This window comes from Electrona antarctica, assembly GCF_951216825.1.
Source record: "Electrona antarctica genome assembly, chromosome: 14".
Lineage (NCBI taxonomy): Eukaryota > Metazoa > Chordata > Actinopteri > Myctophiformes > Myctophidae > Electrona > Electrona antarctica.
In genome coordinates, this window is record NC_136795.1 from 34,395,137 (window position 1) to 34,408,150 (window position 13,014).

Sequence of the window (13,014 nt, forward strand, 5' to 3'; positions counted from 1 at the left end):
ATACAGTATGAGGGCCGACACCAACATGCTGCCACTCACTATGGATCGTGTATCCATTTCAGTCAGATAAAGTGTGATTCCCCCCCCCCCCCCCCCCAGGGCAAACAGAACCGTTAGGGAAAGCAGAGCTTACTGGTGGCGCTGGGGTGGGAGCAAACAAATACAACATCTGTGGCCACACTACACTGACAATACAACAGGTGGAAGTACAATTAATCAAGTGAGCGCCAAAATCATCTGCTTGACACGTCTCCCACACAGAGCTGCACATGCGTGCAAAAGTGTATACTGCCTGAAGTAGTTTGCAGGCTACACATCATTCTCCACATAAACCTCTCTACATTATTTTTAGTCGCGGGTTTCTGCCACCGACACTCCCACCAAAATGATGCAGATATGCATTTCCTTTTTTTTTATGTTTTTGGAGTTGGCCACTTGAACCCCAGCGGAGTGCATATGCACCTGACAAATGTTTGACGTTACATGCGTCAGCCAGTGTGCATTACTTCTGGGGTGTGCCTCCAGAGATTTGCTCTCCACTGAACAGTCCTTTCACATCATTAATGGGATCCGGGCCTGAGGGCATGTTTCTGATTAAGCACTCCATTTGCATTATGAGGCGCTGGGGCTCCTTGTTCCGTTGCTGGGCAGAGGGCTCCATGACACAGAGCAGAGCTGATAGGAACCAGTTCAATGCCAAGCTCACCTAATTATATGGCGTGTTCAAACAAATTAAAGTCATCCATTCTGATGGCGTGTCAGACATAGCCTCCTGACCATCAGAGCCAATGCACTTAAGCTATTCTCAGGGGGTTGTAATAGCTTTCTTGATTACCGCACTGTGAGGGCTATAATTAACCAGTTATGACCGTCACTGAACCTGACAGGGAGAGATAGTGAGTCACTGATTGGACGTCAGTAGTACAGCACGCACGCACGCAAATTTAGAGCTGTTCATGACTCCGAATTGTAGTGGTCAAATCAGAATCGGCACTTCAATATGACGATTAGTTCTGTATTAAGTGCAGACCTTTCGTTTCTTTACTGATATAGACCACATTAACATAGTCAAGTGCAACTGAGTCATATTTTTGGAACATTTAAATCAATAAATCCATTAAGACCACTATGATAGCTGACATCAGCTTATTTTAATTGCTGACTCCAGTCCACCTGGAAGTCGAGTTTCACTTAAACTAACTTGATGCCATTGGGAAGAAACCGGAAGAAACATAGAGGGAAGAAAGCTAAATTATTGATTGAAAAGAAAAAATAATGAGCATTTTTTTTCTTTAAATAGATTTAGGGGCTGTTTTGTGACGGTCGTTAAAAAAAGTTAATTTGTGGGCCCTGGTTGTCCACTTTGAACAATTGTGAAAATGAGTTGGTGATGGGTTGTGTGTGGATATCGACAGGCCGATCATGTCAAGTGCACGTGCGGCTTGTTTTGTTGACATCATTGTGCTGTTGACATGACTCTTACCTGTCTTGTAGTTTTAAAATAGGCTACATTGATGTTCGGGACTGTTGGCTTCAACCGCTAATCCGTATTCGGGTCGCGGGGGCAATACCTCCACCAGAGAGCTCCAGACTCATCCTTGGTCTACCCTTCCAGTGGGGCGTGCATAGAGGACCTCCCTAGTGGGACGCTCGAGAGGCATCCTAACCAGATGCCCGAACCACCTAATTTGACTAAATTCCAAGTGAAGTAGGAGCGTCTCTACTCTGAGTCTCTCGCGTGACTGAACTTATTATCACCCTATCTTTCATTTCGGCCGCATGTATCCGCGACCTTATTCTTTTGGTCATGACCCACACTTCATAACCATAGGTGAGAGTAGGAACGAAGATTGCTCGGTAGACAGAGAGCTTTGCCTTCTTTCTGTCTTTTGCATCAATTGTACAGTGTATTATATTTAGGAGGAAGAAGGCAGAAGCTGAATGAAGACGAGACACATTCACACACAGGCTCTCAGGTGAGGTCTTGATGTCTTCTATTGTGATTTTAACACATAGAGTACCTCTACTCTATGTGTTAAAATCACAATAGAAGAGTCTGGTTACACACATCCATGTGCACATTGGTTGTTTGTACATTAAACAAGCAGAGACTGGGTGGCAAATGTGTCCCCAGACTCCCCCTAATGTCTAACTCACTCCGGTATGCCCTACAGGCACGTACTGTACTGAAATCTACACCCAACATGTTATTTCCATGATCGTTCTCATTCAGTCAGTCAGGCTCTGAGGCCACAGCCAATACAATAAAAACAGAATACTTTTCAAATTTTGCCTCTGAGAAAACAACTGTGAGGGTTCAAGCGTGCCACACATGCAGGCATGCACAAACGCGCAAATCCTTTAATTCCCACCCACGGAAAATAATAAAGTATATATGTGGTCCTCAAGGGTCCTTGTCGGACACATAGAGACACAGTGCTCTATGATAAAGAATGAGTCATGACGTAAGGCTCCATAAAACGGACTAAAATTATCCATATGCTATGATAATGATGGTGGTAAATGGTAATGGGAGGTCTAATACTCATACTGTACATCATCCTACACACAGGTGAGAGAGTGCAATCTAATCTATTATTTTTACATAATACTTCAAAATGGGTTCAAATGCAAATGACATAATTGCGCCCTAAGCCAGGGGTCTTCAGGGTCTGTGACCCCTAGGGGGTCCTCAGAGTTACTACAGGGAGGCAACCAAATCTTTGTGAGATAGGATTTGTTTTTTTACATTAACCACTTGAACCTGTTGAACATTTCGTTTGTAGATTGGCTATTTTTGGCAAAGAGGTTTGGTGTAGATGGAAAAAAGAACAGATCAAGTACAGAGTGAAAGGTCAAGTTTACTAAGTATTGATGTGTTTAAACAACGCAAAGTGAAATGTCTGAAAATACACATTCAACATGAATCCAACAGAACACTGATGATAGTGCTGTCAGACAAGTCTATGAAGCTATCTATATAACCTATGAAAAAGTTTAATCTGCAACCCAATTCATTCAATCTGCAGCCCCTGCTTCATCTCTCTCTCTCAGCTAAGGGGTCCTTGACCTGAAAAAACGTTGAAGACACCTGCCCTAAGCAGTAGGCCTACAGGAGCTCTGTATGACCGAGACTCATTAGGGCTACTATTGATTATTACCATATTTTATTTGAATTACATCGATTACTTTTTTTGATTCATCAAATAATAAAGAAGCTCATACTTAGATTTTAGTTTTTTTTCCTAGATCAATGAATCAACGTGTAGAAATTCTAATGAATGATTATTTTTTAATAAATGACCAAATTGTGATTGCAGCCCTAATAGTTCTTCTTGTGCCATATAATATAGACACTACAATTTGTGCACAGTGGAACCCCCACTAAAACTGAAAACTGAGCACTTGATTCATTTTACTTCCACCTGTTGTATCGTCAGTGTGGCCACTGATGTTGTATGTACAGTTGGGTGCCACCGATATTGTCCCTTATCATTTGACCCATTTAGGCCTGACCTAAAAATTAAAAAAAAATCCTTCTAAATATTTTCACGATTTTTCAAAAATAGCAGACCTACAAGCTCGTAGCGCGCCACTCGGTGGCGCGCTATGAGCTTGTAGATCTTCTTTTTTTCAATAGCTAAATTATAACATAATGTTTAAAACACCAAAAGGGGTTTTGCGCAGATCACGCAAACCTCAGCAAAAAGAAAAGGACAATATCGATGGCCTCCAACTGTATGTACCTTGTTTGCTCCCACCCCAGCACCACCAGTAGGCTCTGAGCTTTACAGTACAGTACACCCTCTGCATATGCTGCACCTCATTACCTCACTAGATCCTGCCTTGCCTTATTTAAATTAGCATAACTGATGACGTGAGACATTTTTATGTTGATAAGATTAAACAGGAGGATACGGTGTTAACCCATGTTTGGGCGGGAACCCCTTTTGGTGTTTTAAACATTATGTTATAATTTAGCTATTGAAAAATAGCAGATCTACAAGCTCATAGCGCGCCACCGAGTGGCGCGCTACGAGCTTGTAGGTCTGCTATTTTTGAAAAATCGTGAAAATATTTATTTCAGAAAACTGGAGGATTTAGAAGATTTTTTTTAAATTTCGAGGTCAGGCCTAAATGGGTTAATGACACTGTCAGCAAAGAGATGTGGACTTACAGATGTGAAGTTGTGGGCGCCGCAGGGTTCCCCTCGGTACTTGCACATGAGCATCATTTCCTCCAGCTGGTGGCCGAGTCTGTCCATAAACTCCAGGTTGGTTCCCTCAAAGTTTCTGGGCGGCAGAAAGAGCCTGAAGTCCGAGAGCTTGGTGAACCACGGCAGCCGGTCGTCCTGAAGCAAGTCCAGAACCAGGGGTCTAGCGGTCCGGTTGGCAAGCAACAGGCCCAGCCAGTGGCCGGCGAAATACAGGTCGCTCTTAGTGAGCTTATAGAGGCGGATCGGGTTGTTATTACAGATAGTGACGGCGGGGAAGGGCAGCTCCTTGGCCCACTCTGTGTGAATCCGTGAGTAGGTAGGGAAGGAGAGCCAGTGGAGCAGGCGGTTGGAGGACCAGGACACGAGCAGGCCCAGCGAGGTGCAGAACGCCAGCAGCCAGAACGCCCTGCGGCCCATGGAGCCGCCGGGGACGCAGACGTGCCTCAGGCCATGGAGGCGAGTCCTGGACAGCAGGGTGGAGGTGAGCTGGGCAATGCCCGGCTTCGGGGGACGGCGCAGCACATGATGCCCCCCCCTCCTGATGACCGCCGGGGACCCGTGCCGGAGACAGCGCCCCTCCAGAGCCATGGCGGACCACAGCGCTCCTAAAGACGCGGGAAAGGCTTCATTTCCCAACCAGGCCTCAGGGCCAGGCGCCCACATGTAGCTCCAGGGTAGCGGTAAACTCACTGCTGTAATCCACACCGGGATATGTGAATAATGTGATTAGCCTTGCAACAGTTACTTGCACTCCACATGAACTCCAACTGCGCATAGACGTGCACGCGCAAAGAAAACAAATACAAACAGCTTTGGGATCTAAATCTCCTTTTTGGTGATGCAGGAGGAGCCTTGATTAATTTTAGCTCTCAGCTACAGTAATCTCTTCTGACTGAGTTTCAAGTCTATTTATTATCACCCTTGACCCTTGACAATTTTCAGCCATGCAAATTCATGTGCTCCTAGCAAGGTGACTTCTACTACACAATGTGTCTCCAGAATCAATCAACCAGGCGTGACAGTGAACCAGAGAGGATGAGAGAGGGAGAGCAAGAGTGAGGAGGAGAGGGAGAGGGAGAAGGATGGGAGTGAGTACTATAAGGACAGAATGATTAAAGAAAAGTAGGCAGTAGGAACAGAAGATGAAAGGAGGGGAGGTAATTAATAAATCATGGGGTGGGGACGTGGGGTGGACAATTTGGAGTGACTGGTGTAGTCCGTCAGAGGTGCTTTAAATTCCTTCTGCTGTGTCTGTTTTGGCTATACAGCGACGTTCATCTGAATATCAACCGGAGCTTGCAATCATGACATGTCCATCTTGTCTTGACACCATAATTAAGCGAACAGCAGGTGTCGCAGAGCTTTCATTGAAGTCTCACACAGTTTTTCCCCCGCTTTTCACATGCAGTTTCATGAGCAGTTTCCTTTTCGTGTGGACTTAATTCTTGACGTCATTTGATTGCCCGCCCGCCCCAACAACACCCCTTCTCCTGTGATCTTCTGTCGCCAGCGCCGGGTCCTGCGTTGCGGGTTAGTGCGGGTAGCGGCCGCGTATGCACTTCATCCTCTGACAACAACACGCCTGCTTTTTTTCACGTGGAGAAAGACGCACTGATGCAAATACGCATCCACACTGACACACTGCAAACTCGGAAATTATTTCCTGCAGAGTACCGGAACAGAACTGGTGGCTATTTCACGCATTTATTATCCACGCGCTCTGCTCTCTCAGCTCTCTTTTATCAGTGGAGTTTCTCCTCTCCCCCTCCTCGGTCCATTTCGACACCAACACAGCACTTTGCAATTCAAACATCTACTCACGTTTGGGTTTTTTTATCCGTTCTAAAAATAGGCTACTCCTACTCTCCAAATAATATCGCTCTTCTCCCTTCTGCCGCCTGCACAGTCCTTTAAACTCCACTGCAGTTTTCCATCCTTTTCTTTTCCACTCCGCGGACACGCACCCTCCTCTCTTCTCCACGCGGCTGTGCTCCGGCCGAACGCGCTCTGCGTCCCCACGCGCTTCACTTCACTGCAAGTGCAAGCTGCTCTCGTTCCCTCTGAGCGAGTTGAGTTGGTCTATTCTTCCCTCTGTGGTCCTCGGTCCTCAGACCTCCCCTTCCAGCGAAGGGAAACGCGTGCAGCTTTGCTTTGCTGTTTGCTCCGTGGCCGATGAAGGACTAAAGTAAAGACAGCTCCGTGCACCTCTCCTCCAATTCCTTTCCTCCTCCTGACTCCTGTCCCCAGTCAGTCAGCCAGTCAGAGAGAGAGAGAGAGAGAGTCTTCTCTGTCTCCTGCTCTCTCTCACACAGACTCAAACACCCTGCGTCCTTCGTCCGTTCCCCTCTGTTTGCTGAACAACATTACCGTGGCCACAGCACACCGCTACAGGAGCGCAGCAGCGCACAGACTATGCACTGTGCGTGCGTTTAATTGCGTGCGTGCCTGTACATGCTGTAGGCTATACTGCTTTAGTTAGACACAAGTTAAGTATTTTGTGTCTAAATAATGTATGATGGCTAATCCCCCCCAAGTTAACACTATAGACTTCGCCTTCAAAAGAAATAAGAGGGGTTGAAATCTAACAGAATCGTCTGATCATGTGATGGAGATGTAAAATTGGCTACTTTGTCAAAACCTAACCTATAAATTATAAGCACAACACCATACAATCCAGGTTAAATAAGTTTATAACTTTTTATGACAGAAACTAATTACATTTACAAATTATATAACCTAAAAATGCCCCAACTTTTTATTTGGCATTAATAAATAAAAGCAAACATTTACAGAGTGATAACACGTTATAGACAGGGCAATGAATGTAGGTGTGCAGCTGTGCATTGAGGGTTTGACTCACCCTTTGGTGCGCCTTGGTACAAACATGTTGAAAACCACTGTTGAAGTGGCCTAGCCCTAGCCTATATTATCAGAGGCGTAACGAGACGGCCGTGGGCCCCTGCGTGGTCTGCGGCATGGTATTTACGCCCCTGCCTATTATCTTACAGCCATAGCATGACAGATTAAAAAAACCCACTAGATTTTACTGTGCATGAAAAATAACTGCAAAGCATAAATTAATGCAGTGTCAGGCGCTTATCTAACATTGTTAGAATTGCTGTAGTTTATTTACTGTCAAATTTGGCTTGTAGCCTAATAGGCATAGCAACAAAGTGTGTCCTCAGTGGCCAGGGGTTGTATAGGCAATAACAGCAAAAGACCTAGATGCCATCTACCTCTGTCACTCTCTGGAGAGGTTTTTACCTCAGTCTATCCTCCTATGTACTACATCTATAAATAATAGAACACAAGTTAATGCTCGCTCTACATCAGGCAGCAATTGCTTACATCGGTCATATTCATAAAATAAATTAAACTCTCCACAACACCTTGCAGCGAAAAGTATCGGTCAGAATACTGCTGTTGCAGTATTTTGTTTATCGCGACCGCAGGTCGCAGTTAACTTAACTATGAAATTGTGCATTTCCCATCAGTCAGTCAGTCAGTCAAGCCAGGCCCTACCTGGGCCCTCATCAAACCCTGTACATGTGCTCAAGACACTGCCCCCGCTGCCACCCTTAGATATGCATATGGAGCTGACCTGTTCTCACATTAATATGTTGATCTGACCTCATCAAACCACTCAAGACACGCTCCATATATGTCCAGTACAGAATTCATTCCATATGTTGATCTGACCCCCCATTCCAAAGCGCCAGCGCTCACCCAGCAGTCTGCTGTCACCCAGGCGGATATGTTGATCTGACCCCCATTCCAAAACGCCAGCGCTCGCCCAGCAGTCTGCGGTCACCCAGGCGTATGCGAGGTCGCTTCTCGCCCTCAGGCGTCTTATTGGTTAAATTCATATGCTGTCGCTCATTTGCACATAAAACAGAGAAGTGTATTCACCACCAAAGGGGAAAGAGAGAAACTGCATTTAAAATGTTTTGTAACTTGTTTTTGACAACAACGGAATGGGTTATAGGCTACAACTTTAGCATGCTCGTCGTATGAAAGAAAATACTTATGTGACAGCTGCTATTATAGTAGTATAAATATTTACAACTGCCGTCAAAGGCTAACAGTTGTGTCACATGTCACCCCTCTGATATTGAAAGCCTGCATACAATGTATAGGCACTTTAGGTTCTTTGTAGAAAGGAAATATTGTACTGTCAATATTGCGCAAGGTCTATGTAAAAGTGGCTTTTGTGTGTCCCCTCATAGGTAATTGGTAAATGGTGCATTTATATAGCGCTGTTATCCAAGGCGCTTTACATAGATTGTGCATTACATTCACCCTTTCACACACACACATTCATATCATTCATGTCCATGTATAGGCTGATGCACACAAAATTCAACACACAAGCCAAACACCATGGAAAATGCATGCAAATTCCTTCTAATATACCAAAGCCACTAGCTCAGCCTAAAGCAAAAATCTGAGGCAGCCTTCCAGACTTTGGATCCACAGGCTGAATAATTAGCCCAGAGCCATTTAGAGGGGTTTTCAATCCAAATAATATGTGTGCAGAGCTGCTCAAACGCACAACATTTCCATATGGGGAATTCATTAAGATTCTTTAGGCTATTATTTAGGCTAAAATGACATTCACATTATTCACCATTGTTATGTGGCATATGAGATTAGTGGATGTGCAATAGCAGTGATAGGACTCATCATGATCAAAAGAGTATAATAAAAACTATAATTAAACATGCATACATGCATGGTTATGAGGCCTAGAATGTTTCAGAGAATGCAACACACACACACACACACACACACACACACACACACACACACACACACACACACACACACACACACACACACACACACACACACACACACACACACAGCAGTCTCTACATGAGTCAGGGGGATACTAAATAAAAGGTTTCCGAGGCTAGGGGGATACAGGCTTTGCACTGGCACTCTCCCTGTGAGAAGAGGCATGGGGAGTAGATGAAAGATAATGTAGGCGAGTTAAATACAGTGTATTTTGTGGTGGGCTGCCATCCATCAAAACCATGCAACCATGCATCATGACAGTGATAGCAGGCAGTAGGTAGCTTCACCTCACCCCTTGACCCCTTGTTCTACAAACTGCTTCCTTAGAAAGAATCAATTCCCAGGTGACCAGCAGTTAAGCTAACAGATTGATGGTCTTTTGATCGCCCTTCACCACACAGTCATTAGAGCTACTAGTTGTTGTCAGGGCCCATGGGATAACCTTGAAATGGGTTTAGGACCTATGAGAAGAGGAACAGGGCTTTCGCTGAGACCCATTTTTCTAAAACGCACTGCCGTTTCTGATGATAACCTATGGTGCTGCAGTATCCTTATCTGTTGGATTGAATCATATTTAAGCTCTAGGTTGGTTTACTCACATTGTGTGAAATGGTTTTCTGCCTTATGGCAGAAAAACATTTCACACAATGGCCTACGGTAGAGGCCTTATGGCCTAAGGTAGAGGCCTTATGGCCTAAGGTAGAGGCCTTATGGCTTACGGTAGAGGCCTTATGGCCTAAGGTAGAGGCCTTATGGCCTACGGTAGAGGCCTTATGGCCTACGGTAGAGGCCTTATGGCCTAAGGTAGAGGCCTTATGGCCTAAGGTAGAGGCCTTATGGCCTACGGTAGAGGCCTTATGGCCTAAGGTAGAGGCCTTATGGCCTACGGTAGAGGCCTTATGGCCTACGGTAGAGGCCTAAGGTAGAGGCCTTATGGCCTAAGGTAGAGGCCTTATGGCCTAAGGTAGAGGCCTGATGGCCTAAGGTAGAGGCCTTATGGCCTACGGTAGAGGCCTAAGGTAGAGGCCTTATGGCCTAAGGTAGAGGCCTTATGGCCTAAGGTAGAGGCCTAAGGTAGAGGCCTTATGGCCTAAGGTAGAGGCCTTATGGCCTAAGGTAGAGGCCTTATGGCCTAAGGTAGAGGCCTAAGGTAGAGGCCTTATGGCCTAAGGTAGAGGCCTTATGGCCTAAGGTAGAGGCCTAGAGGCCTTATGGCCTAAGGTAGAGGCCTTATGGCCTAAGGTAGAGGCCTTATGGCCTAAGGTAGAGGTCAGAAGGTCAGATATGCTGACATGCAATGATGTCGTACTGTAAGTCTTCAGAAGTAAGAACTTCAGTGTTTCTTTTTGTGATTAATTTGAAAACCGTGTATGGCATGTCAGTGTATTTTCTTTTCCCTGCATTGCATTGTTTTCAACACAATCTTGGGACATATGGAAGACAACACCCACAAAAAAGATTAGTTAATTTGACATAGGCAGCTCTGTCAATGCTATGGTTGATTACAAGAATATCACAAACAAGGCTCTGCTAATGGAGATCTGGATATTGTGTTGTGATGCTCAGCCATGCAATAATTTAGTCTGGGAAAGTGACAGTCTTTCAACCTAATAGAGAGAAGAGTGAAGAGGTACAGGCTACAGCTCAAAATGAGTGTACCTTCAGGGCAAATTTAAGTCAGTATTAAACAATACTTCCTTCTCAGTGGCATAACATCATGGTGATAGGCCCTGGTGCAAATATTTTGTTTAGTGTTTCAGCATGTAGATCGGCTACTTTCGCCGTTTGGCAGTGAGTTTAAGTGTTATGTAGCAGAAAATCAGACCGGGCGGGGAGGCTCTGAGCAGATCATGCAACTCGAGGACGCACGCAGGTTTTTGGCAGAGTAAATTGGATCGCCTTGCCCATTGTTTTTTTCATGGGCCCCCATGGCGTCTGGGCCACGTTGCAGTGCACCGGTTGCACCATCGATATTTATGCCACTGCTTGTTCTTCAAACCTTCAAAAATGTGTTTTTATAGCTTTATCTTGAACAAAAAAGACTGTGGTTGCTACTGTACACTTGCCAAAGCAGGCTTTGTTTAAGTTATGGTGTGAATCAACCAACATTGCTATCTTTTTTGTAATACAATTAAATCTTTAATATTGGTTTAATTGGGTGGGGGATTATGTTTATGGTATAGTCAATCAGCACAATCTGCACAAAGGTGAACAGCAACACTCCCTGCAGTGTGATGTTTAATGTGTGATGTGTTTGGGAGCAAAATGTTGCATGGAAGAACTGAACCTCTGCCAAACAAACTCGCATCCTTCCAGGATTTCTTTCTCTCTTTCCAGAACTCATAAAAACCTACAGGGGGTGCCTCTCACCAAAGCTCCAAATTACAGCATCATAATAACAACCTCCACACAATCCTACAAGTGTGTGTGTGTGTGTGTGTGTGTGTCTGTGCGTGCGTGCGTGCGTGCGTGCGTGCGTGCGTGCGTGCGTGCGTGCGTGCGTGCGTGCGTGCGTGCGTGCGTGCGTGGACTCTGAGACAACCACACCATGACCTGATATGCCTGACTGGCTGCTGTTGCGAAGCCATAGACAGATCCAGCAGACATTACCTAGATTTGAGACAAAGCTCCCAAACTAACTAACGATGTCACGTCAAGTGCAGTCGACTCTGGAACTCAAGCTCCCGGAGTATTTTCCCTCAGTTAAAAACATGTGGACGTTATTCAGGATGCAATGGACAACGTCCTGGCTTTAGAAGGAACTCCCTGCTCCCTAAATTTGATCGTTCAGTGGTGTGAGAAGCTTAGATGCATTACCAAGACAAATGAAAGTCATGAAACCCAGACCGCCACAAGCAAAGAGCTTAGTGTGCACCATGCGGGGTACACAAGTGGAACAAGTAATGGTTATTTTATTACAGGCGGTTGAGCTAGAAAAGTGATCGTAAATATCACGTCCGTTTCTCACAGATGTGATTAATGCTTCCAGTCAGAGCAGCAATTTAGATGCTGATCATAGAGGCTAATAGTATAGTACGGAGCCCCTACGGGACATTTGAAGGTAGATTTATTTTAGGGGTAGGTTTATTTTGAAAAGCTGTTGGTTTATATTTTGTGGGTTGGAAAATTACGGATTGTGTTGGTTTATTTTTTTCAGGTTAGGATATTTAAGGGGGAAAAAAGTTAAATTAAAAAAATGTAAAAAAAAAAACCTTCTAGGGTGCATTCGGATATTCGGGAATGTGCTGGGCGATCACGTCACAGAGGCTTATTTACGAACGACCAGTTAAAACTGATCGTTTTAACCAGTTAAAACAAGGGCCAAGGTAAATGATGAACACTATGATGATGTACTTAATGCTTGCGCTGGAGACTCTGCAGGGATGCACATACACTGGACAACCCCAACTTCGGAGTAGGGTCGGTCAGTGCGGGCACTCCAGTGCCCTCAGTGCGAATTTCCGAACGCATCCCTAACACTATACTGCAATCATTTCTACTGGAAATTATTTATATCTTGTTATAATGTCTTTATTGTATTAGGTAGAGGCCTTGGATAAGCACCCAGGGCTTCTTGCCTCCTCCTGGCACTTTCCCTTTCTTATTTTCATGCTTTGTATTGCTCTATACTGTGCTAAAATAAAGTAAAATCAAATGTCCCTTCAGGGTCTCTATAGGACGTGTGAAGGTGTGAGGTGAGAGCGTATGAGCGTGTGACTGTATGCAAATCAGGTTGCCAAGCCATGAAGGCGATTGGAGGGGACACTTCCAGGCCGGCCAGCGATTGGTGGGGAGCTTCCAGGAGTTTTGCCTTCCAAGTGGCTAAGGAGGTTCACCAGGATTCACGGATGGCTTGATTCTAGGCTTAAAATAATTGATATAAATATTTTTGTAAATCTCTATGGGAAAAATCTCAGTGGAACCAGAAAACCACAGCCACAGCTATGCTATATAAGAGGAGAGCAAACGTGCAGCAGGGGGCATATCTTGTCATCCACCTT

The 13,014-nt window shown here is 45.0% G+C and overlaps 1 protein-coding gene across 5 annotated transcripts in view; it reads right to left on the reverse strand.

Annotated features, from left to right (window-relative positions):
* asic2 (acid-sensing (proton-gated) ion channel 2) overlaps window positions 1–13,014 on the reverse strand; it is a gene marked incomplete at its 5' end in the record, with an annotated part of 468,688 nt that overhangs the window by 145,587 nt on the left and 310,087 nt on the right. Inside the window, one exon of one of the 5 annotated variants that reach the window (XM_079521493.1) lies at window positions 4,178–4,879. The exons of the other annotated variants lie outside the window; for them this stretch is intronic. Coding sequence (XP_079377619.1) covers window positions 4,178–4,879 — 702 coding nt within the window. Of the gene's footprint in view, window positions 1–4,177; window positions 4,880–13,014 lie in introns of those variants that run through there. 5 annotated transcript variants of the gene reach the window in all.